This window comes from Eucyclogobius newberryi, unplaced genomic scaffold (assembly GCF_026437365.1).
Source record: "Eucyclogobius newberryi isolate DKJ021-1_F unplaced genomic scaffold, fEucNew1.0.hap1 SCAF_3, whole genome shotgun sequence".
In the NCBI taxonomy this organism is placed as follows: domain Eukaryota; kingdom Metazoa; phylum Chordata; class Actinopteri; order Gobiiformes; family Gobiidae; genus Eucyclogobius; species Eucyclogobius newberryi.
Genome location: NW_027315945.1, coordinates 17,791,169 through 17,817,176, shown reverse-complemented (window position 1 = coordinate 17,817,176; position 26,008 = coordinate 17,791,169). Strand labels below are relative to the sequence as shown.

The 26,008-nt window shown below is 42.6% G+C and overlaps 1 protein-coding gene across 2 annotated transcripts in view; it reads left to right on the top strand.

Moving 5' to 3' along the window:
* The window catches only part of LOC140374329 (low-density lipoprotein receptor class A domain-containing protein 4-like), a 319,179-nt gene that overhangs the window by 98,647 nt on the left and 194,524 nt on the right, over positions 1-26,008 (top strand). The window contains exons 1-3 of one of the 2 annotated variants that reach the window (XM_072461191.1): positions 11,003-11,199; positions 11,281-11,483; positions 12,309-12,486. In XM_072461191.1, the coding sequence (XP_072317292.1) occupies positions 12,447-12,486 (40 nt within the window). In that variant the 5' untranslated portion in view covers positions 11,003-11,199; positions 11,281-11,483; positions 12,309-12,446. Of the gene's footprint in view, positions 1-11,002; positions 11,200-11,280; positions 11,484-12,308; positions 12,487-26,008 lie in introns of those variants that run through there. The other variant, XM_072461193.1, reaches the window with a different exon arrangement.

Genomic DNA, 26,008 nt, shown 5'->3' with positions numbered 1-26,008 from the left:
TGCAGTGACGCTGGTGCACTGATGCTGGTGCAGTGACGCTGGTGCACTGATGCTGGTGCACTGATGCTGGTGCAGTGACGCTGGGGCAGTGACGCTGGTGCACTGATGCTGGTGCAGTGACGCTGGTGCAGTGACGCTGGTGCAGTGATGCTGGTGCAGTGATGCTGGTGCACTGACGCTGGTGCAGTGACGCTGGTGCACTGATGCTGGTGCAGTGACGCTGGTGCACTGACGCTGGTGCAGTGACGCTGGTGCACTGACGCTGGTGCAGTGACGCTGTTGCAGTGACGCTGGTGCACTGACGCTGGTGCACTGACGCTGGTGCAGTGACGCTGGTGCACTGATGCTGGTGCAGTGACGCTGGTGCACTGATGCTGGTGCAGTGATGCTGGTGATTATGTTTTGATCTGATGCTGGTGCACTGATGCTGGTGCACTGATGCTGGTGCAGTGACGCTGGTGCACTGACGCTGGTGCAGTGACGCTGGTGCAGTGACGCTGGTGCAGTGACGCTGGTGCACTGGTGCTGGTGCAGTGACGCTGGTGCACTGATGCTGGTGCAGTGACGCTGGTGCAGAGGTGCTGGTGCAGGGACGCTGGGGCCGTGGTGCTGGTGCAGGGACGCTGGGGCCGTGACGCTGGTGCACTGGTGCTGGTGCAGTGACGCTGGTGCACTGATGCTGGTGCAGGGACGCTGGGGCCGTGAGGCTGGTGCACTGGTGCTGGTGCAGTGATGCTGGTGATTATGTTTTGATCTGATGCTGGTGCACTGATGCTGGTGCACTGATGCTGGTGCAGTGACGCTGGTGCAGTGACGCTGGTGCAGTGACGCTGGTGCACTGGTGCTGGTGCAGTGACGCTGGTGCACTGACGCTGGTGCAGTGACGCTGGTGCAGTGGTGCTGGTGCAGGGACGCTGGGGCCGTGGTGCTGGTGCAGGGACGCTGGGGCCGTGACGCTGGTGCACTGGTGCTGGTGCAGTGACGCTGGTGCACTGATGCTGGTGCAGGGACGCTGGGGCCGTGAGGCTGGTGCACTGGTGCTGGTGCAGTGACGCTGGTGCAGTGGTGCTGGTGCAGGGACGCTGGGGCCGTGAGGCTGGTGCACTGATGCTGGTGCAGTGACGCTGGTGCAGTGATGCTGGTGCAGTGACGCTGGTGCAGTGGTGCTGGTGCAGGGACGCTGGGGCCGTGACGCTGGTGCAGTGATGCTTGTGCAGTGACGCTGGGGCCGTGACGCTGGTGCAGTGACGCTGGTGCAGTGACGCTGGGGCCGTGACGCTGGTGCAGTGATGCTTGTGCACTGATGCTGGTGCACTGATGCTGGTGCACTGATGCTGGTGCAGTGACGCTGGTGCACTGACGCTGGTGCAGTGACGCTGGTGCAGTGACGCTGGTGCACTGGTGCTGGTGCAGTGACGCTGGTGCACTGATGCTGGTGCAGTGACGCTGGTGCAGTGGTGCTGGTGCAGGGACGCTGGGGCCGTGGTGCTGGTGCAGGGACGCTGGGGCCGTGACGCTGGTGCACTGGTGCTGGTGCAGTGACGCTGGTGCACTGATGCTGGTGCAGGGACGCTGGGGCCGTGAGGCTGGTGCACTGGTGCTGGTGCAGTGATGCTGGTGATTATGTTTTGATCTGATGCTGGTGCACTGATGCTGGTGCACTGATGCTGGTGCAGTGACACTGGTGCAGTGACGCTGGTGCAGTGACGCTGGTGCACTGGTGCTGGTGCAGTGACGCTGGTGCACTGATGCTGGTGCAGTGACGCTGGTGCAGTGGTGCTGGTGCAGGGACGCTGGGGCCGTGGTGCTGGTGCAGGGACGCTGGGGCCGTGACGCTGGTGCACTGGTGCTGGTGCAGGGACGCTGGTGCACTGATGCTGGTGCAGGGACGCTGGGGCCGTGAGGCTGGTGCACTGGTGCTGGTGCAGTGACGCTGGTGCAGTGGTGCTGGTGCAGGGACGCTGGGGCCGTGAGGCTGGTGCACTGATGCTGGTGCAGTGACGCTGGTGCAGTGATGCTGGTGCAGTGACGCTGGTGCAGTGGTGCTGGTGCAGGGACGCTGGGGCCGTGACGCTGGTGCAGTGATGCTTGTGCAGTGACGCTGGGGCCGTGACGCTGGTGCAGTGACGCTGGTGCAGTGACGCTGGGGCCGTGACGCTGGTGCAGTGATGCTTGTGCAGTGACGCTGGTGCAGTGACGCTGGTGCAGTGACGCTGGTGCAGTGATGCTGGTGCAGTGACGCTGGTGCAGTGGTGCTGGTGCAGGGACGCTGGGGCCGTGACGCTGGTGCAGTGATGCTTGTGCAGTGACGCTGGTGCAGTGACGCTGGGGCAGTGACGCTGGTGCAGTGACGCTGGTGCAGTGATGCTGGTGCACTGATGCTGGTGCACTGATGCTGGTGCAGTGACGCTGGTGCAGTGACGCTGGTGCAGTGATGCTGGTGCAGTGACGCTGGTGCACTGATGCTGGTGCAGTGACGCTGGTGCACTGATGCTGGTGCAGTGACGCTGGTGCAGTGACGCTGGGGCCGTGACGCTGGTGCAGTGATGCTTGTGCAGTGACGCTGGTGCAGTGATGCTGGTGCAGTGACGCTGGTGCAGTGATGCTGGTGCAGTGACGCTGGTGCAGTGGTGCTGGTGCAGGGACGCTGGGGCCGTGACGCTGGTGCAGTGATGCTTGTGCAGTGACGCTGGTGCAGTGACGCTGGGGCAGTGACGCTGGTGCAGTGACGCTGGTGCAGTGATGCTGGTGCACTGATGCTGGTGCACTGATGCTGGTGCAGTGACGCTGGTGCAGTGACGCTGGTGCAGTGATGCTGGTGCAGTGACGCTGGTGCAGTGACGCTGGTGCAGTGATGCTGGTGCAGTGACGCTGGTGCACTGATGCTGGTGCAGTGACGCTGGTGCACTGATGCTGGTGCAGTGAGGCTGGTGCAGTGACGCTGGTGCAGTGATGCTAGTACAGTGACGCTGGTGCCATTGTATCTCATGTTGAATCTGTGTGGCCACATGACCAAATGGGTCATTAAAGTCCCAAAATAACAGTGTAACTGGCTCTGATGGTGACAGATGCAGCTAGGGATGCGCACCGCTACGACGGACCGGATCCGGACTTGTAAAAACGTTTCGGTTCAGGTCCAAAAAAACCGAAACCCCGGTGATTCGGTTCTGGACTCATTAAAAATCTACCACTCACATTCTATATCCTTTACGTTCTAGAATCTAAACCATCTTAAACCTTCCATAGATCGCGAAATTCGCGCTGGAAAAGACGTAAACTCTGACATCGCTGTCAATGGCGCGGAGCATCAGCGACGCACGCGTCTTCCCCGCGGCAGAAGTTGAAGCATGAGTTTAAAGACGCGAGAGACCGAACCTTCGGGAATATCGCTGGCTTAATTGAAGCGTTTGAAGCCGCCGCGTGCGTCGCCGCTTGTGCCGCTCCGTGAGTTAGTTTAAGACGTTAAAGGAGCGGGTTGTGCTTTGGTTTGGGTGTAAATATTGTAACTTCTCGCTCAGGTCAGTAATGCGGGTTTAGTGCTCACAAGTTGTCACTTTATTTCTTGAACAAGTTGGTTACTGTTGGCCGTAACCATGGTGATGGAACAGGAACATCAGAAACTACCTCGTCTCCTGAGCCCGCTCTTAGCTCCGCCCCAGAGAACGCGCACTAGAGACTAGGGTCGCTACAATATGAATAAAATAACTGTATTATGTTGTGATGTAGCATTTATTTTGGTGGGTTAATGTGCAATATACATATTTATACATCTAAGTAAGTACTAAGCCAAAGTAATATTGTTTAATTGCTGGATTCATTAATTGGAGCTTATATTTTGTAATAGTATTTGTATTCTACAGTTGTTAAATATGGTCTTGTGTTTAATGCTGTTAATATGATGTATTGTGTGTAGTGTAAAATATTTTCATATTCTATTTTTGATACTGCTAAGTTTATTGATTTATAGTGGTTCTAGTTGACTTTACATGACTTTGATGCCAATGGATCTGCAAAATTAAAGAGTGGAAATGTATCTAAAGGCATTAAACTTCAAGTGTGGGGAACAGCCCAGTCAAACCAGTAAAACACTTGACAAACATAGTATCAGCTGAAACAGCTGCCCCAATACCAATACTCAACTTGCTCTTGTTTGGGAGTTAAAACAGTGAATAAAGCAGACAAGTTGAGTTTATTTCAGTCTGCAGTTAAGCCTTGTGTTTGATAGTCGTCCTTGTTCATCTGTCTTCAACTTAATTTAGCCAATTTGCGTGAGTTTTGCTGTTATAACATTATGCAAAAATGGCTGGAGTTCAGCCGGACTCATTAGGTTCGGACCTGAACCTAAACCTCTGGATTCGAATCCGGACATGAACCTGAACGTGGGTTTAGGTATGCATCCCTAGATGCAGCTGCTTGTTTTCAACCTGGTTTCTACAAGGGTTCTGTTATAATTTGGTGAAATGTTTGGCCCATTTCACTCGTTTTAGCACTCACACGCAAGTTTTGTTTTCAACATGTAGCGCACAAGCTGTTAAACTCTAAAGCTTCACTGGTCTTTGGTTCACTCAGCGGCCGATGTAGATGAGCGCAGAGCAGCAACGAGTGGTACGGCTTTGCTTCGCAGAAAGAACTAAAGGTCACGGAGATCTAGATTGAACAAAGTGTGCTCCATGACAGAAATAAAACTTGTGAGTGTGGTCAGACTGATGGATTTTATGTGTTAATTTGACCATGTGACATCAGCATTGCTCCTCTTTCTCCTGCATAATCTAAAAGCTTGTTAGGTCAAAACAGATGTTTGATTAATCAGTGTTAATATGGGATTGATGCATCAATTTTCTATTATTAATTGCACGAGTTAATGCGTCAACTTTGACAGCCCTACTTTATAGATTACAAACCCAACATTGAAAGCCACGTAACTTACTGATGTACGTAACATTTTTGTACATACGCATGCTTGAGCGGTGGAGATCTACATATATAATTCAAACTATGAGACCATAAAAAACTTGTTGGAAAGTTGCCATAAAATTTGCCATATTATAGCTATACCACCCCCAAATTACTTATGTTTGCAAACACAATATAACTTTGGCTGAGTAAGGATCTTGCAGGTTTATTTGAATATCGAGGCCTAATGCGCAATGTACTTTGTTGTGATTCAATTACATGACATGATTTGTGTTTTAAGATTTGTTGGACTCCACCGGCACATTGAGAAAAGCTGTTTTAATTGAGTTTTTCATAGTTGCACACAGCAAATGATGACCTATCATCTACAGCGCTGAGTGCATACAGCAACAATGCCTGCTCCTCTTTCAAAGACTTGGTTTTGAAAAGCCCACATCTCTAGTCCGATGGTAAATACACTGGCTTTTTTTGCTTTGTCAAATACGTTTAATAGGTTTTTGCAACAGGCCTAATAGTATAACACCATCTTTTCAATGTATAATCAAAAGATCTGAATAATGAATACATTTGCAAGCTCTTTGAAATGTAGTCATCACCAAATTTACGGTACAGCATAAACAACCATATACACAGCGGAATACTGCACTTGGTTTGGATTGGTACTTTTTAATTAGAATTTGTTTAATCATGTCTTTATGGGACTAATACAAACTATCAACCTAGACTAATCCAGGACTAAACAAGGCCTAAACGCTTATACTTATTGGGCTAAAACAAAAGACCAGCTTGAGTTTGCATTCACTTAAAACATCTTAAGATTGCACTTAAAACTTTTCTGAAAAGTCTCCAATAACATATAATTGACATAGATGCTTTTTATTTCTATTTGCTTTAAAGGTGGACTATGCCATTTTTGTGTTGGAGTGGGTTGATGGTTATGTTCCACAGTATGATCTTATCTAAGTATCTCCATGGAGACATGCAAGTCTAAGGCCAACTTACAAGTCAGATTAGTGGTGAGGAGAGCTCACAGATAAAATGCTTTGTTTGGTGACAGTGACATCTCCATGTAAACCAGGTGGCAGCACCCCACAACCACCAGAAAAATACATTGTTAAAATTGTCTCTTACATTGTTAAAATTGTTATTTGTTGATCCTGAAGTTGTTTTTGCGAAGTTCAAACACGATCATAGATAAGACTTTCTCCAAATGTCCCCAGATGACCAGACAGCTGTCCACCTGGAGCCTGTCCCCGGCTGACCCGTCCCACAGCCGGACAAACAGAGTAGTGGTTGTAGTGTGCCCTCGGCTGACCCCAGAGACAGTGGGATAGACAGGCTGGGGTCACTGCGGTCGGAACAAACTGACTCTGCGGCTCAAGTGGAGGTTGGAAACTGAGCGTACGATGTTTGTTGACTTTTCACTTGTGTCAATATCTATTCAGTACAAGGACTAGTCAGAATACAAGGAGATAAGGAAATTAAATGATTGGTAGTTGTGATCAGATCTGTGCTCGTGTTGAAAAGGTCCAAGCGCATGATGTACATAGTTGGGAGACGAGAAGGCGCAAAAGTTTATTTAACCCTTATTTTACCAGAGAAAACATTAAACAATACATTTTTTACAATGTCGGCCTGGAGAGAAGTGCAAACTAAATGCAATATGACACAAAAGAGAGAAGAAGGCTAACTAAACTTATAGTAATAGTAATGGAATGGTAAACTTTATTGTCCCCGTAGGAAAATTCTTTCTCTGCATTTGACCAGTCCTACTAGGCATCTTTCTTCAGCTTGGGAACTCTTAACCTTCAGACTGTGAGGGTGCTAGTCACTCATCCACTATGTGTGTGTGGACATTATTATAAAACATTAGACAATCGCAAACTCTGGGCAGATCAGGGCTCCACACAGACAACCAGGAGGGGGCATCATAATATAAGTATGGCACAGGTGCAAATGCTGACACGTTCACATCTTGACTTAGGCTCACACTAGTTACTAGAAGGCATGTTTTACATAGGACTGTGGAACTATTTGCTACTCTAATTTCTCCACTAGAGTACAGCAGAGAAGCATGATAAGATGTCCCCTGTCCATGACCTTATCGCAAACGTAATGACTGTATTTTGCTTTGAAAATATATTTGTTGCTCATCGCACAATCACATTTGCATATTTCTCTGCACCATTGTGTGTAGGGCTGAACATGGCAACTACAGCCAAAAAGGGCTCAGCGAATGAACAAATGATTTGATTACTTGTGAACCAAAATTGTAGCTTGAGGTTTCTATCAATTTGTCCTGAATTTGAAAATGTTTGCCCAATTGGCTAATCTTAAAAGTGCTTAGAGCTGTTTTATTTAGGGGAAATCGACTACACAAGCCAGAGATCTCTCAAAATGAAATGTAATATGAGAGTGCCACAATACGCATCTTGCAAATACATGTTCACTTACTGTGTGAGGTAGCTACAATAAGAATTCCTTAAATTTACTTTTGTTTCGTAGAACAATCTAGAGAATCGTCATGTATCTCTAGAATACGCGCTTTACATTTACACTAAAGGCCCCCACATTACAATCCAGCCTCAACACTTTCTGAACTAAAACAATAGCCAACCCTAAATATGTATGTAAACCTCACAGATAGAGAAAGAGGTCATGACACGTGACCGTCTGAGTCCGCACATGACACGTACACACACACATATATGTACACTGGGCGCTTGTCTCTGTATCAAACAGTGGATTAGGCCGTGGTAATTCGGCTCTAACGCTATAATCAATTAGTCCAGAGCAGTTCTGTGCAGCTGCTTCCCCTCTCCACCACCTCATGTCCAATCACTCCACTCTTTTCCTCTCACTCGCCTCCTGATCTAATTGTTTCATCACTTCTATGTGCGGCAAGAGCTTATTAGTTCTCTCCATTTCTTTGGCAACTTTGAGTCTCAACTTTCTTTTCTTTTTGCTTTGAAAATTGACTCAGACTGTTAAACCTTTACTGGATTTCTTACATACAATTAGTCCAGGAAGTGTCATATCATGTCCTGTGTATTAGATGTTACAGGTGTGGCTTTGGACATGAAAACCAAGTATATAGTCTAAACTTTGATACTTTTAAAAGGCTGCAAAATATGCTCATTTAAAATGTAATTAAAACAATGGAAAGAAAATTACCTCAGGACTCACCTTAAAAAATAGATTTATTAATTAAAAAAAAAAATTGTTGACAAAATGGGACAAGTATTCAGAACTTAATATGCTCTAATTCAGGGGTGGGCAAACTACGGCCCGTGGGCCACATGTGGCCCGTTTGTCTTTATAATCCGGCCCGCCAAACATGCCAAGTATTTAATTATTATTATTTTTAATCTTTTTTGCCCTTATGCATCTGTCTGCACTTGTATCCTTAATAAATATGACGTGAAATGAATTAAATAATAGATTCAATAGCCTATATTTGACGGAAAAGTGATATAACCTGATTTTTTTAATTATTTTTTTTCACACCAATGATCGCAGGTTGGCCCTTCGCTACTTGCCTGGATTCGAATATGGCCCTCGGAAGAAAATAACTGCCCACCCCTGCTCCCTTATTTTTTACTTTTACTCCTTTACTTGCCTTATGTTCTACCTGGGGTGTGTGTTTCCCTTTCTGTTGTAGTTGTGTTTTTGTTTTAGTTTTGTTGATTTATGTTCTAATAGAATAACTTAGCAAAAATTAAAACAATCCGCCCAATCTTACAAACATATAAATATACATTGATATTTGGGCATGTTTATAGTACATTTATAACAGTTCAATTCATTGATCTAAAGCCTCCACCAAAACATTTTCAGGAATTTTCATGCACAAATATTGAAAAATTATGTTTTTGTCAATATGGCCCACCCCTAGAAAAAAGGAATAAAATGCCACATAGCAGGGAGGTTGTGGGTTCAATCCTCAGACCTGCAGCTAATGATAGAGATACACTGCTGATTTAAAAAGACCAGTGTGAAGAAATACAGTGTAAGAGGGAAGGATTGTGACGTGTCATGTAAACAATGCTTCCGTTTTCCAGTCTTGTGATTATTATATTATTATTATTATATTATATTATTGTACTCCACTCATGATTCGGACTGCCCTTCAAGAAAACGGCCCATACTTCTATAAAGTTCTCTTCTCCAAGTTATCTGCAACCTAAGGAACATTTAAAACAGTCAATGTTATCTACATAAAGTGCGTTGTATATGAACATGGACAATTTAATATTTAGCAGACTGCATTGTCATTTAACACAATCATCACATCCTTACCCTTGTCTCATTCTTCCAGAGCCCATTCACAGAACCAGCCGCCTTAATCTCCTCTGAGACATTATGTAACTCTCCTGAAATAATTTCCCTGCATTCACGCTAATCTCCGCTCCATCACACAGCTATTCTTTCTGCAAAGTCACCAAAAAGAACAAACGCTGACTCACTGGCTCCTGCAAATATCTGGTGCGTCACTGTTCTCGCCTCACCTCCTCTGTCCCATTTGTCAGTGCAGTGGAGCTGTGATAAGGCTCGATAAGGACAGGCGCACAGGGGGAGATAAGGGTTTTGCCGGGGCCCGGACTCCTAAACCTCAGACGGGGCGTGTGTTTACCGTCTGTCTGCTCCTGCCATTTTACATTCACTTCCTTTCACCTTTTATTTCCATGTCATCTTATGAAAGCTTGTCTCCTCTTTTCATTTCATAAACATGGGGCTTTTTGGGTTTGTATCTTAAGCTGCAGCGGTCTGAGTCTGACATTCAATCTTGAGTACGATGGGTCATTTTAGATAAAGTGATTTATGCTTACAGTATAATTATTTGTGTATAAGGGTATGAGCAAATAACCTTCTTCTTTCTTTCTTTTTTTATAAACAAATTGACATAATAGAACACAACACAAAATTGACCAGAGAGTGAAAAACAAAAAAAACTTGAGTAGACGTAAACTAAAAATGAATACATGGCACACTTAAAACTAAATAAAAGTCCCATTTGGTCCAAAGTCTGTAAAATGTGTTGATTTCCAGTTCAAATGTATTTTTTCCATTGGGTCCAGTCCTTGATCGTTGGTTTTCAGACAAACTTTACTTGAAAATTACATCATTTTGGTTTTGTGGTTGTTCCCCATTTGGGTTTGGTGATCAAATTAAAACTGAATTTCATCTGATATTAATCCCTAATCTTTAAGTGCCTCTGAGATTTGCAATACCAGACTAGGAGAGGGATTCAACTGCACGAGGTAAGAACGATTAGACATGTGTTTGAGCGTGTATTCTTTTGTTTTGGATCAGCAGAGATGACAAACTACACTGCGTGTTCTCAAACTTTGTGTTAAAATGAAAGTGAAAATGACAGGTCTGAAAATCAAATGCTATACAACAAATGAGTGTCGCCTATCTAAGTCTGCCAATAGTGTGTTCATAAAGGCAGGTGAAGTAGATCTGCAACTGAACTATGTAGTGTGCAGGAAACATGGATTATTAAGAAGCTGACAAACTAACAGCAGCTGGTATTCATACAATTGTCTCGAATTGAATTGTTATGGTAAATGTCATGGTTTGGTTTGTCATGTCACATGTGAATGGCTTTGGATAAAAAGATAAAACAAAATTAGAGCTAAAGAAGGTGACTCCTTCTGGGAAGTTTGTTTCTTCTAGTCAGTGTTGAAAGTGCAGTAGTGACTAACCAGGGAAAGGTTCGGCAAAAGCTGTTATGTCCAAAGTTTTCAAAAATCTAAACAATCCAAACTTTAAAAGCCCCAAATTGTCTGAACTTTCAACACAAGCTGAATTTTGGTCTGAATCTAGGTATTTGAATGTGAAATGCCTGAGTTTGCCCCCTGCTCTTAAGCTGTTTTTGAATCTACAAAAGCACATTGTTAGCCCTGTCCCCTTTACCTCCTGTTTTTTTGGGATTTCACTCCTTTCCTCTCCTTCCAAAAAGCGGCACTTGGCACGGTTTTGAAATGTAAATAAAGTTTTGTTGTTTCCTGAGCCGTAGCCTCCTCCAGCCCTGTTTATCAGGCAGACTTCAAAGTGCCACGCTGACATGTGGCTCTATCTTTGGGCTGCTCTGTGAAATAGGGTCACGGGCGGTGCTTGGCTCTCACAAAAAAACGTCTCCCTTTCATCTAAGAACCTAGTGGGTGAGGGGGAACTAAAGAGGGCCATGCCAAGCAGCCAGGGGTGCCAGTGTGGGTGTGTGTGCGTGGGTGGACAAGTTGTTTTTGTGCGCTTTTCTCCACTGGTCACTCTTGCTGGCAGGTAGCCTCATAGTTTGCATTACATCATCAGATTTTTGATTATTATTCACCAAACTTTCTTCTTCTTTGTGTTTCTGTCTAGCTGTGGTGCCAGTGCAAGAAGACATCGCCGTGTCGTGCTGAGCCGGGGGCCAGCTTAACTTTAACTGGACTAAAGACATAAAAAGAAGAGAAGAACAAGAAAACTGGAAGAGAAAACTTTTTAGGAGCCAGTAAACATCAAGTTGTCAGACTTTGGACAGCGGATAACAAGACTGACTGTACAACTACAAGTTCCAGTTGGAGGTCAAACTTGTAGACAAGTTCAAATGGACTTTTTCAACTAACAAAGCCTGGACGAACATTGGTTTGGCCATAATTTTGTATCATTAGTCGATGAATTGAGAGTACTTCTAAACTACTGGACCATCTGGAGAGCAGCAAGGTCAAAAGTCGAACTTGTGGACCCATGGATTAATACTTTTTGCTTCCTTCCGGCATAGTTTTAGCCACAACTTTCTATCATTAAATCAGTGTCAAGCCAGTTGGAATGGTGAATTATCTGCTTAGCTGCAAGGTCGAGTCGAAAGTCCAAACCTATGGGCCGCTGCTTCTTCAAATCCAATTGACGAGCTCTTAGTGTTCTTCTTTTGCCTTCCCAAGTCGACCAATCAGAATCCCCTCATTGCACTACTGAATGAACTGAACTGCAGCAAGGTCAAGCCAAAAGTTAAACCTGTGGACTCAATATTTTCGAAGTTCAAAACACACTTTTTATGCCATCCAAGTATTTTATTCGGTTGAGTGTTAAAATATTCAACACAATCTGAAAAAGACCAGCTTGTCTGCACATTACTGGCCTTTTCAAATCAACAAACTGTACTGCAGGAAGATCAAGTTCAAAGGTTGTATAAGGACAACTGCCTCCTCAAATTGACATTGTCATGTTTTGAAGTTACTAGTTTTTGCCAACTGCTTCCTGTTTTTTTTCTCAGGCACCATCTCCCTGTCAATAAACTACTTCAAAACAACTCGACCAATCAATCAACCTTTTCAGTTGACCAGTCTGTCTCGCAGTACGCCTCACTATTGGCTTTTTCCACCACTTTCTTCATCTGTTGATGCATAAAGCGATGGCCGTGGGACAGAAAGGTGCCATCCGGTCCTCACAAACTCCCTCAAGGTCCCCTCGTAACACCATTGACTCTCGGATCGGCTGAACTCCCAGCATCCTTTGCAGCATTGGCAGAAGGAGTGGGACAGGGCAGTATGCAAGAGACTGACATACCAGCCACAAATGCCTTCACAGGTAAAATGCATTCACACTGTAGACCTTTTGATTGTCTCTAATAGCATTGGAAGTGTTGCTGGTGTTTTCCACAAATTGATAACTTGATAAATAACCAAATACAAAATCTCTCAAAGTTTCATGGTTTGAAAATTGATTTAAACTTTCACCTCAAGCAGGTTCTCGTGTTTTTCTAATTATTACTTAGTTTGGTGGGATAGAACATGTGGTAAAGATTTGTCAGTCAGATTTGATTTTGGCCCTTGTTTACAATATGGTTGCTAGGTAACAGTTGTGGACCATTGTCTTGTTACTCACATCTGCTGCCTCTTGGGGACCCCCTAAAAGTACGGCATCTTTTTCCGAAGCTTTGCCATTTTTTCCCTCCCATTTTCTAAGCAAATAGTTATTTTTGACACTATATTATTTCACATATTTTTAGGTTGTTTTTAGCACTTTTAATTGCCTTGTGTATGGATTGTGCTCTACACATAAACTTGCCTTGCCTTAGGTTCGGGTTAAGTTAAGGAACAGCTAATTTGGTGAAAGTTTTGAACATGAAGCACTGGGACAAAAATGTATGCTACGTTTCGTCACATATAGTCTAACCTGTCTTATACATTTATTTACTGATATATAAGTCGATACAAACACATTTATACAGTGTTGGGCCTCATGCATCATCAAATTTTTATTTTGGCCATGGTTTTGTCAAAGTTCCTCAACAGCCAATCAAATCGTCATGTCATTTTGCACGGAACATTTAACTGACTCTCAAACTATATTTTTTATGTGCGTCTTTAGTGTCGTGTCAATCATCTTGTTTACACTTGTGCTTATTAGCCTTGTTAAATTCTACTGCTGGACACACACTGAGGTCATTTACTGCCAATCCCACAATGCACTGGGCCGTGTTTACTCGATGTTAGATGATAGTTGAGGTGGTGCAACAGTAAAAATGTGCTGCTTGATTTGATGTGATAAACCAAATGGCAGTAGTAAAAAGTGAAAGAGGAGGTGATTTCCAATGTTGGTGCTCTGAATTTTGATGTTTCTATTGTAAATACTTAACCTATCTTGTAATTATTCCAATATACAGTCCAATCCAACTCAATTTGTATTGCACATTTTATAAACAAGACTGTTTCCTAAGTGCTCCACATAATAGCAATATAAAGCAAACATTTAGCTCTAAAAGTCAGCAAACTAATAACAAACGAATGGAACTAACCATGGTCTAATAAAAGCAATCAGTACAATAAAACAAATGGAAGCGATAAATTAGATCAAGTCAAATAAGTTGAAACTGTACAGAACACAAACAGCATAAAAAAAATAATGAATAGCTAAAAGGCAACAGAGGACCACACACTATGTTAAAATGCAGAGAATAAAAGTGGGTCTTTTTCAATATGACTTACTACAAGTTTTTTGTTTTTTATTGGCTCATGATGTTTGCTTTATGCCTCTATTTACTGTAGAAATCCATAAGGCATTCTAATTAGCAAAGTTTGTGCGAAGAGCCTTTTTTACTACAAATGTATCATGGTAGAATATAGACAAAACACACTTATTATTTAGACCGTTTACAATATGCCCAAACACAATAGTCGTACATTTAAATAATTCCAGCACATTTTTTTCCACAAAATTGGTAATACAATACATGCTTAGGGTCTTAATATAACAAATGTATTTAATATCGTGTGGAATTTTAAGATTCCACTAATCTGTAATATAATTTTGGATTAGTAAATGTGTCGGGACTGAACTTTGTAACGATCGCGCACACTTCGACAGCCTTCTACCTACAGTAACCTTTAATAATTGCTGACTTGTCTATACTCTTTGTGTCTTGACATTTATGAGACTATCGCGACCGTCTTTGAGGTGAAAAGTTCACTCCAACTCAACTGAAATGTATTCGTCAGTGAAAGCAACACCGCTCATAAAGCATTAGCCTCGACGGACCACAGATTAACTGTCTCATAATCGCTTACTAATTATGATGGCTGTAATTGAAGTTGTATAGTCGGCGTGGCTCTTTCTTGGGGGATTTGCTTCGTTTCTTTGTGCGACTGAACAATGAGCGAAGCTGCGAGAGGCCGGTGGTGCCTTTAGTTAGTCCTTGAGATTTAATCTGGTTTAGAGCAGTGGTTTTGTGAGCAGAGTGTTAGTGCCACTATAGGTGAGGCCAATCAAAGACCATTCACAGACATAATGAAAACTACCCAGACGACAGTATCACACAGACTTCGACCAATAAAGACTCAGCGTTATCGGCAACGAGGCTTTTATTTCTGGGAACAATTATTCCAGCAGTTACCAAAAGCCGGTTAGTAACAATACATGGTACGTTTGAAAGGAAGTCTGTATAAATTAGACTAGGGCTGTGCATTTAATTTAATTTGTAATTATGTTAGGTCATACCTAATTGTCTTGGATCTTTTTAATTGAGAGGTCCACAGCCAATTTTCTTTCAGTAAAAGCAGAAAAGATTGAAAGAGACTGATGAGACTGGTGAGACTGGACTTTTGTGTTAAGTGGACCTAATTAAAAGTCTGGATTGATTATGTTCAGAAAATTATTGTTGAAAGCTAGTTTATTTGCTAAAAAATTGAAAATAATATCGCCTAGCCCTGGATGCAGAAAATTTAAAGTACAACATATGTAATGTTTCAAGCAATATAGAAACCAGATTTGTATTTGTATTTTTTTATTCTGTGCAGATAGGTCACAGGGGTCAAACTTGACAAATATAATTTTGGTTTAAGTTTTGGTCACATTATTGAATTACATGAGTGAATATTTGATGTGAGATCAGTTTTAAAGCCTTTACGTCCGAAGTAGACTATTTCTGGTGCTGTTTTGTTTTTAATTGTTTGCAAAAATGGCTTTAGTGCGCATCTATTCTTCTAGTATATATGATGTGGATTCACTGAATAGTATTCCTTATTATGTTTATATTTTGGATTGTTTTATCTACGCTTCAACTGATGCAAGAGAAACGAAACATCGCTGAGTGTCATCAATATTTATAAAACGAGAAATAAAGACAAACATATCATAAGTCATTGATGAAACTTTGAATAGCTAACATGACAGCTTCCCTCGGCTCAGTCAACACAACTTCTTTTCATCGCTCAAATCACAACTGAAAAAGTACATTTGGTAAATTTAAACTCACAAAACGCCATTGTGCGCGCACTTCGCAGATGCTGTCACATTTTTACGGTCTCTCACTAAACCGTTTTATGTTGAAGAGCTGCAGTGTGTGGTCTTGTCAAAGCACAGTCCTGATATGGTGCTCAGGCTGTCCCTGGTTTGAGGCGTCGACGCTCCAAATTATTCTGTAGTGGTTTTCTAGTGTTGGTGTCACAATCAGTAGAAGCAGACATTCTACATACATGATTTATAGCCTTAAATAGGTCTAAATATAGCCTAAAAAAGGATCTGTCCCTGTCTCATCTGACAAACAGGTCAAAATGCGAATAGTCTTCATAGCAAAAAAAGTAAGCAAGCATTTGGAATTTCCAGTGTAAGGTAAAAATGTGTTTATTAGGCCCGAGCGCCACAAGCTGGCGAGAGGCCTATTAATCTCGTAAGGCCGTGCGAAGCACGGCTGCGAAAGTGCGCACGTAGTGCGCACAAAATCGAGCGCGAAGCGCTCGCCCACTTCCAAACACTCACTAACGCACTCCTCCACTCATGCACGCCCCGTGCATACTAATTAGTTGTAGGAAAATGGAACATTACCGTTGTAAACGGGCGAAGCCCGTGCAAAAGTTCGCACTAAACGAGCACTTTCGAAGCGGTCGTCATCCCCATATAAAGCACTCATTTGCGCTAAGTAGCTCACGAATACGTTCCCCATCTCTTGCATGTTCCGTGCATATAAGCATGTAAGGCAAAAATTGAACATTATTACTGTATAGAGGGCCAAAAACACAAAGTGGGCGGAGCCCACTCAAAATTATCGAAAGTACCCGTCAGTGACCAGGGACCCACACCATGAGGTAGGAAAGCGCGAGCGCTTTCCGAAAATGTATAGTTTATGATATTTGAAAAATGGGAAACATTGTTTTCGCATCGGAATATTATTCTTTCTTTCTTTCTTCTTCTTCTTCTCGGGACCAACCCCCCTATTTTTCACCCAGTGAACATTGACGAAAAGTCACAAAAATTTGCACGCCTCTAAAAATCGTGCCTCTCTACATTCTGGCTATTTCCCTTTTCTAAAATTAAAAAAATTGGCGCGTCAGCGCCCCCAAATGTACCAAAAATGCATTGAGAGATGGGAAATGACCCAAAAAAAATCTGATCGTAGAATCATGAAATTTGGCGCAGAGGTAGATGGTGACAAAAGAAGTAAAAAATATTATTACGGCAACGCCGTCCGCCCAACCAAATGTCGGCCATATTGCTTCAAAAATGGCTAAACATGACTTCGGAGTTTTTCCAAACGTCGTACTTTTACGAACTCCTCCCAGGGCGTTGGCCCTAAAAAGCTGAAATTTGGTGAAAATGCTACTGAGGAGTGGGACATCAAAAGTTATCCAAATTACATTGATACCTCTCACGGTCTCTGTGCGGCGAAGCCGCAAACTGTAGCTAGAATTTCAGAAATCTCCCATATTTAAAATTTCTGCCGTTTGCGCAGATAAAGTCCGAATTGCGTCAAATTAGAATCAGTTGTTAAACTCTTTGCCCTAAACCTACTTGAAGTGAAATAAATTCATTTGGCGCCACAGCGCCCCCTACAGATTTTATATGGAGGTTAAATGTTTAGTTTTGCGAAATTATATGAAATTTGACACACAACTCAATTTTAGCATCCCCATCAAAAAAGTCAATGACTCATGTCATAATTGTTATGGCGTTGCCGTAACGATGACCGAAACCTTTCATGTTATTCCAATGGGGAAATCGCCAGAACATGTTTACACTTTAGACTTTCACAAACTCCTCCCAGGGCGTCAGCCCTATTAACCTGAAATTTGGTGAGACTCATCTTCAAGACCATCAAAAGTTATCCACATTTTCATTCAAAGAGTCACGGTGTCTGTGCGGCAAAGCCGCACATTTTGCCAAGAATTCAAAATAAAATTGCTTTTTGATGGTAAAACAAAGGGGAGAAGATGTGACAGCGTCACAGATTCAGCAGTAGGCGTAATAAAAGGACAATTGGGGCGCGTTAGCGCCCCCTTCTCTTGCGGCGTGGCGGCGGTGTGGCGGCGGCGTGGCGGCGGCGTGGCGAGGGCCGATCATTGCCGCTTGCGGCTATATTCTTTATTTATTTTCCCCCTCCATTCCTTATTACGTCATAAGGCGCTGGTACAGCTGGCAGCCCGGTGTAAACGCTCTCTCTTCTTTCTCACACTTATTGTGCTTTATCTCCTATATTTTGTAAATATAGTTAGTATATTTTTTCTATTTTACTGTACGATAGGGACACGCGCTGGAATAGTTTTTTAATTCAACTGTTTTTGACTTTTTTCGGCTGGATTTGAGCGTTTTTCGTTGCGTTCGTTGTGTTGTTGTGACGTGATCTAGCTCCGAGCGAGCCCACCAGCCCCCCCCCCCGCGCCCTCCGGCCGCGCTAAAGTACGGCGTGTCGTTGGTACACGTTTATATACACGTTTATATGAAAGAGGAACTCCACGAACGATCGGAACACGCATTGGAATCGCTTTAAATTAACTTGTTTTGACTTTATTCGGCTGGATTGAGTGTTTTCGTCGTGTCGTTGCGATGTGTTTTGGCTCCGGCCCCGCCCCCGCCCCCCGGCTCCGGCTCCGGCTCCGCCCCCCGGCTCCGGCCCCGCCCCCGGCTCCGGCCCCGCCCCCCGGCCGGCGCCGTACCGCGTTTCCACAAAGGAGGAACTCATGAAACTGCGGAGAACAGTCGTCTTACCCGGAGATCGTCACGTTATCCCGTCGCAATACTGACCTAACCTAATACTGATGTGCAATTCTGTCGTATGTGCAATTACTGTGAAATTCATGTGCAATCTATGTGCTGTCGTGACACATATTCATGTGCAATTACTGTCGGGATCACATGCAATGGTATTTATTTATTTGTCTATGGGAGTTTTTATTTATTTATAGGAGATCTTCTACTGAAAGTGTTTTTCAGACTTCCTATAAGTGATCTGTTCTTCTGTATCTACCTCTGTATCTACCTGCGTTGCACCAATGAAATTTCCCCATGTGGGACAATAAAGGAATATCTTATCTTATCTTATCTTATTAGGAAATGAGAGGTTTTGTCTATAGGAGTTTTTGTTTATTAAGAGTGTATGTATAAAATTCACCTACAATTCTATGATTTCACTGTGATGAAAAATGCACCTATTATGTAACTTATTGAATAAACAAATACAGTAAAATACAATTGTAAATGACCTTAAACCAGGCTCTGATATCACTTACATTTGTGGGAGTCTTTGGCGAAAACCAACTTGATTTTTCATGTTGTAATGTATTTATTTCATCACTTTTATTTATACCTTATGCCTAACCGTCATTTATAACCGAAGTAAAGACATAGCAGCACACGCATTTTAAAACATTATACATAAAAGCACAATATGTTTTAAATGATTCACTCTCTTTATCTATATTATGTGGTTAATCTCAATGTTGCTGATGAAATAACATTAGGTTTCACGTCACTTTTTCCCTTCATTTGCCTCCATTCCCAAATGTATTTATTTAGAATCAGAATCAGAAAATGTTTATTGCCATTGTCAGTGGAAGAAAATCACAGACTAGGAACTTGCTTTGGTGCATTAAAGAAAAACTATTTGAATTTACAACAAAATCGATTTACTATGTACACAAAATGTACAGTTAAATTTACAGATGTTGTGCAGTTTACAAAGCATCTATATATTTTGAATGACTTTAAAACGCAATTTTAACAGTACTTAACAGTAAGTTTAGCATTACATTGAAAAGCTTAATCAAATAAAATTGCTTTTATTCCATTATATTTTACCAATGGAAGTTCCTGACCCATCTGTTTGAAAGATCATAATTCTGACAACAGTGTTCTATACTGGTAAATTATTCACAGGCGGTTTAGGCCCATGCAGCGCACACACAGCTGCCCTTTACTCTGAGCTGAAAGTAGTTGAATTAAATTCTCAGCAAAAAACGACCAAACTAATTATAAAGTACAGTTCAGTGAATAAAGTTTCAAAGTGGCAGTCATGAATGTAAAGCGAATTCTGTAATGCCACTTGGCCAGCGTCTAGACAGAGGAGTCAGAAATGCAAGGTTTAAAAGTGAGATCTTAAATACGGGTCTAAAATAGCCCAGTTCCTGTCTGCACATTCTGGAGTCCATCCACACAATCATTCTTTGGCGTCTTAGTCGGTGTAAAATCAGTGCGGTATTTTCCATCACATTTGCTTATGTCTTACTCAGACCCAGCCGTGAAGGTGACTGCAGAGTAAGTTTTACTGCTTTCTCTCATGTCACCTTCCTTGATGTCACACAGCCATTTTCCTAACATTTTTCTGCTCTTTGATTGCCCCCTGCAGTGATGTTTCCATTGAGACAGTTAAGCAAAGTACTCAAATGATTGTGATTCCTTTGCGCGCTGATGGTTTGTCAAAGCCCAGACATGAATCTTGCAGACAGACATCTCACTCTTTTGCCAACTGTGGACTGTGGACTGAGTGACTAGCAGCTGACAGGTTGACTTATAACTGGGCCGCACTCCATTGTTCCCCACCAGTTAATTAAAGTGAACTTAGAGGCTATGGGGCGACCGTGCTGTGTGTGTGATCACTACAGTTAAGAAAATGATTAATGCATTGGCTGACACACACACACACACACACAGACTCGCGCGCGCACTCGCGCACTCGCGCACGCGCGCACGCACGCGCGCACGCGCGCACTCGCGCACTCGCGCACGCGCACTCGCGCACGCGCGCGCGCGCACGCGCACGCACGCACGCACGCACGCACGCACACACGCACACACGCACGCACACACGCACACGCACACGCACACGCACACGCACACGCACACGCACACGCGCACACACACACACACACACACACACACACACACACACACACACACACACACACACACACACACACACACACACACACACACACACACACACACACACACACACACACACACACACACACACACACACACACACACACACACACACACACACACACACACGTAAGTGAATGCAAAATGTTCAGGTGGCAGGTCCAAATATGCTATGTTTGTGATATTGTTGATGTAAAAAATGCAACAAAAAGAGCTGATTAAAAATGAAAATGAAGAAAGTTCTGTAGTAAACTCTCAATCAGGGGCTTATGGTGATATTTGTTCACATTTGTGATTCATTTGACAGACATTTCACATTTGTCTGATCATTAAACCTCATAAACCTACATTCAAAGACATTTCTGTTGGGTTTGAATAATATTGTATCGGGATACTTGTGATCAGATCTTTGATACCTCCACGTTTAGCACAGTGGGACTATTCCACTGCACGGTTTGCATATTTCCAAAGACATATTGTTATAATCAACATTTTATTATTATTATTTGGGTCGCATATAACATTAAATCTCATTTGGCCAAACTAAACTCTGGGGTACCTGTTGTGAAATGTTGTTGCTATGGAATCTGAGCGGATCATGTAGATGTAGAGTCCAGGTGGTTGAACATGGTGTGGTACGGTCACAGTTAAGGTGGAGAATAGGGACGTAATAATGTTATTATCAATTTAAGGTTAGTGTTTGCCTGACCAGCCTGACCCTTCTCCATTCTGTCTCACAGCTGTAAATATGAAATACTATTGGGGTATTGGTGCCTACAAGCTGCTGCTCTGTAAAACACAATGTAATGATAATGTTAATGTTATTATGTCCCAATCCCTTGTTTGTTTGGACACGAATGGACCACTCTCTGATCGGTTAATCTGCCCATTTGAAATATTGGAGGCACAGGATTGACAATTCGAGACCAAATCATTAAGTACTGTCAAAGCATGTGGTCTTGGCTGGTCTGGCAGGGTCAGGGTTAGTGTTGGGTTTGCTCTTGGACATGTTTGTCCTGCCCAAGTGTTCATACTCTTTTGTCAAATCGTAGAGCCAGGCGACGCTTGATGAGGCCACACAGGGCACATCGAGTCGTGGATACACCCCCACCCCCTACTGGTCCTATTGAAATCGCCCTTTAAATACCTAGAATGGATTGAGACTTATTGTTGGAAGATGTTTTACTTAACAGGTGACGGGGTCCAACATGTTCCAGGACTTTCGAAACTACTACGTTGCCACCTGTTGCTATAATGTCCATAATAAGCAGCTCATATTGAAAGCCCATTCCCAAGCCAAACATGGGATCAGTCTATAAATCCTTATTGAGCATTAATTAAGTCTCTCAGCGTGTACTTTGGCTAAGTGTCTGTGCCCTGCTGTTATTACACCCGCTGTTATTATAAACACGGTCTAGATGTAGAGAATTCACTCCGAGCTCCAGAGCAGTGCTTCTCATACACATTACATAATTCATCAGGCGTGTGCGGAGCCGGGGGAATGAAGTCATCGAGTGCGAGTAAACAAATGTAGATGGAGCTCACACAGGTGGTCGATAGCTCCAAGGTTGCATACGGGTTTGTTTTTATCACGCCAGACTCGCATGTGGTGTCTGGGTATAGCCACTTAGCTCTGCCGCTTTTTCTGTCCGCAGCAAATTTGAAAAAACAAAGTTGATTTTCATTGTGAGCTTGTTAACTGTGGACTCTGATGTAAAACACACAAAAAACACACACACACGAAAACAATATCAAGTACATGGGTTTGTTGTAGTAGTATGAAAAGTCCAGTACCAAGTCACAGCTCAGAAAAGCTCTGTTTCTTTGTACCTACTCTGTAATAAGCTAGGCAAGTGTTACTACCGGCTGAAGTAAGTCTGAACTTGTATTCATTTTTTTTTTTTTCTGATATAAACATATTGAGTCCATAAATAAAGGTAACTAAATACTTCTAAATAGATATTATGTTTTGCAGTGCAGGGAGGATAAATATGGACTAAAAATATCAAATGAAACTAGATTTCAACCAGAATGAAACAGGGACTTAAACCAGCTCTAAACCAGCACTAAGACTTCTTTTGACAGCACATTTGAATTTTGTCTTTTTTGTTTTGTTCCCTCAGAATGTCTCATCTGACCTTGTGATATTTTCCACTGGGTTCGTTCTGTCTCGGGCTTTTGTCTTAATTCTCTGTCACCTTTGTATCACCTCCGTAGCTTATTAGTGGATAAAGACTTTGTGATCATTCAAGGCAGTGTGCAAGGACTGTTAATTATTTAAAATCTATAATGGTAAAAGAAGTCCTGGTAAAAGATACTGAAAATACATTTGTTAATATAATTCTTTTTTAGCTTATTGTGGCTCAGTCAGTCAAATTTGCCAAATCTTTAGAATGATGAATAGATTTATTGTTTGAATGGTCCAATATGGACTTTTTTCTTTTGATGCTGATACAACATTTGTCTTGTTGCTGTGGCCGATCAAGATTTCAAAGTCTATAGCAAGGTCCACAAATGAATGCTTATGGTAAAGCTCATAACATATTTAAAGATATTGGGTTAACCTTCTTCCGATCCAACCAATACCGATATCAGCACTGATAAATTAAACATCCCTGATTTATAATCTATTGTTGCTCATTTTGCAGATTACTTTTCTATATTATCGGGACATAAGGTAAAGAAGACATTTGCTAAATCTATAATTGAAACATGTAGCTGCAAATGTAACTAAATACCAGAAAAAAAAAAGTGAGACCTGAACAGGATTTTTTCTCAAAATAGATTACAAATCAAGCATCGAAAAGCAACATAGTGTGAGGGGACAGGAGATAAAGTGATGAATTGACAGTAAATGTGTTCCAGAATCACTGATATCGAAGCCGTTTCCCCCCGGGCTAAGACACTAAAAGTACAGCACAGTCATTCAAAAATGCTCTTCGTCCCCATCACATGGCACAGCTCACATGCTTTAGGCTTCCTGTGGTAGAGACAATGTTGCAGCGTCACAGTGTGCAGCCTTAGACCTGTTTCTCATCTGTGGGTCCAGCCGTCTGACACATATTCTCCCTCCTCCTCCTTCTGCCGGCGCGCACCTTTTTCTGTCTGTCTCCATTAATCTCACTCTGTCTGTCACCCCTCCCCCCCACCTCTCTCTCTCTCACCCTCTCTTTTCACCCCCACCCAACCCAACAAACACACACTCTTTTCTGCAGGCTTTCTGTCTGTGTGGTCGGTCTGCCACTGTTGATCCGTATTGAGCTGCACTAATGTAACTCGCTCGCCCATCCTTTTGAGTGACTGACAGGGATGTGTTATTAGACCTCCACCTCGTGTGTCAATAGACCAGCCCAAAAAATCCTTCTCAACTAAGTGCACTGTTCACATCAAATACTAAACGATATTTACTACGGTACTGAAATCATGATGCATCTTCCAGCCTTTTCATTTTTACCTATCGGACAGTACAACTAACTTCCCGAAATCCGAAAATTATGTGCCGACATCTCAGAACATCATCGACGTCAACATCACTCAAGCTAAAGTGTATTTGTAGTGTTCACTGTCAAAAAATGTCACAATGTGCACATTTCTTTTTATATCAGTTTGAAATTGTTGTGACATTTGATTATGTATTTTCCTCACAGACTGGACAGCGCTAGCCTCCGCGTTGCAAGTAGAAATAGGCTTCTTAAGGTCTGGCTCCCATTTACTTTCTATTCAAACATCTGAGCCTCTTTCTCTGTAACTGCTGCTGTCAGTCTCGTCATCATGGCCTTAAAATGTTTGTATTACAAAGCTCCTGGAGTTTTTATTTCACTATTGTCTTTGAAAATCAAGATATGATAATATAATATTAACGGACCAATCAGGTGCCGCGTTTCTCCGACATCTGGAGCAACTTGCGTTAGCAACAGATTTGATTGACAGCTTGCATGGCACATTGTGTGTAACATCTACAACCTCGCTCCTGATTGGCTCTGGGGTTGCCATGAAATGCTCACTCGGATTTCCAAATATGGATTTCGGCTCCACATTAGCTTCATTAACTGCCACAATTGGCTTCAATTGGCTGGAGCCAAGACTATGCCGTCACTTTGTCCACTGATACTGTATATACAGTGTATGAGTTTACTGAGCTGATATAAGAAACAAGCCGTAACGAGTTAAAATGTACAATGCATTTTTTACTGCTGTGGACACATGCCCAGGAACTGCACATAAAAAGTAGCAGTAGCTAAATCTGGTGCAGATCAGCTTTTGTTTTGTAAGATTAATGCATTTGCACATGGTCCCTGACAAATAAAAACAAAACTAATCTATGTACTCCTTATCATGAACTTTGCTTAATATGTGGAGCTAAAGAATAAGTAAACAGAAGCAAATTTCCCCACTGACAATAAAGTGTCATGGAATCAGAAAATGTCCTTGGGAGGAGACATACACCGATGCTATTCCGTAACACATTGAGAAAACAATTCAACTTAGAATATGAAACGACACAGAAATATCAGACATTTGTATGGCAAGCTTGGGAGAAAACGCCGGGCTGCGTCAGCCAGGCCGTTGTAAGGAGCCTGGCTGACCCTCCTGCGTCTCCCCCGTTTTTTCCCATGCTGGTTGGTTTTATTAGATATTCTGGAATAGGCGGGTCACATTTCTCATTGGTCAGCTTCACATCAAGGCACTTGGTATTTTTCCGTAGAGATCAAGCCTGCAAGGGGGGGTGCAACTCCCCCCCGGGGCAACATTCTTTGGCCCATCTTCACGACCTTTTCACAAATAAATGCTGTCACACACCCGTTCTTCTCTTAATGATGCAGATAAAATACATCACAGAAATATACTCGATATTCACATTTTATCACATAAAGTCACTACTCATGGCTTAGAGTCTTTAAATGACACAGTTCTCTCCTGTCCCACCAGTTACTTGCTGTTAAATGCTCAGCAGCACTCAGACTCTTTCATATGTCTACCTTGAAGAATTAGGGCAAAAAGCACTATTGATCCCTGAAAGATTGATTCTTAAGATGCAATCGACTAAACTGCCTCCATTAACACAAAGTTTGATAAAGTCATGGTTAGCCTTGAAAGTAATAGAAAATAACTTGAAGACAGATGCGCTTAAGTACATATTACATTATTGTTTTTACATTTTTGAGAAGAATCATACAATTGAATGTCCATTAATTAATTTGGCTTAAAGTCTTGCCCTATTCTGGTTCTCATAAGCCAGCCAATATACTCCTTTCCTGTCTATTAAAAAGTTGATCAGCTTGTTCCTACTTTGGAATTTATGAATATTAATTTTCAATTTTGTGATTTTTCTAAAACAATTACTGATGGAATGTACAAAAAAAAAGTATTGTTCAAGTACTAATAGTGAAAACCAGTCAATCAGTATGAATTATCTGTCCATATTTTGCATAATGTTAACCACCTACATTCCAATAAG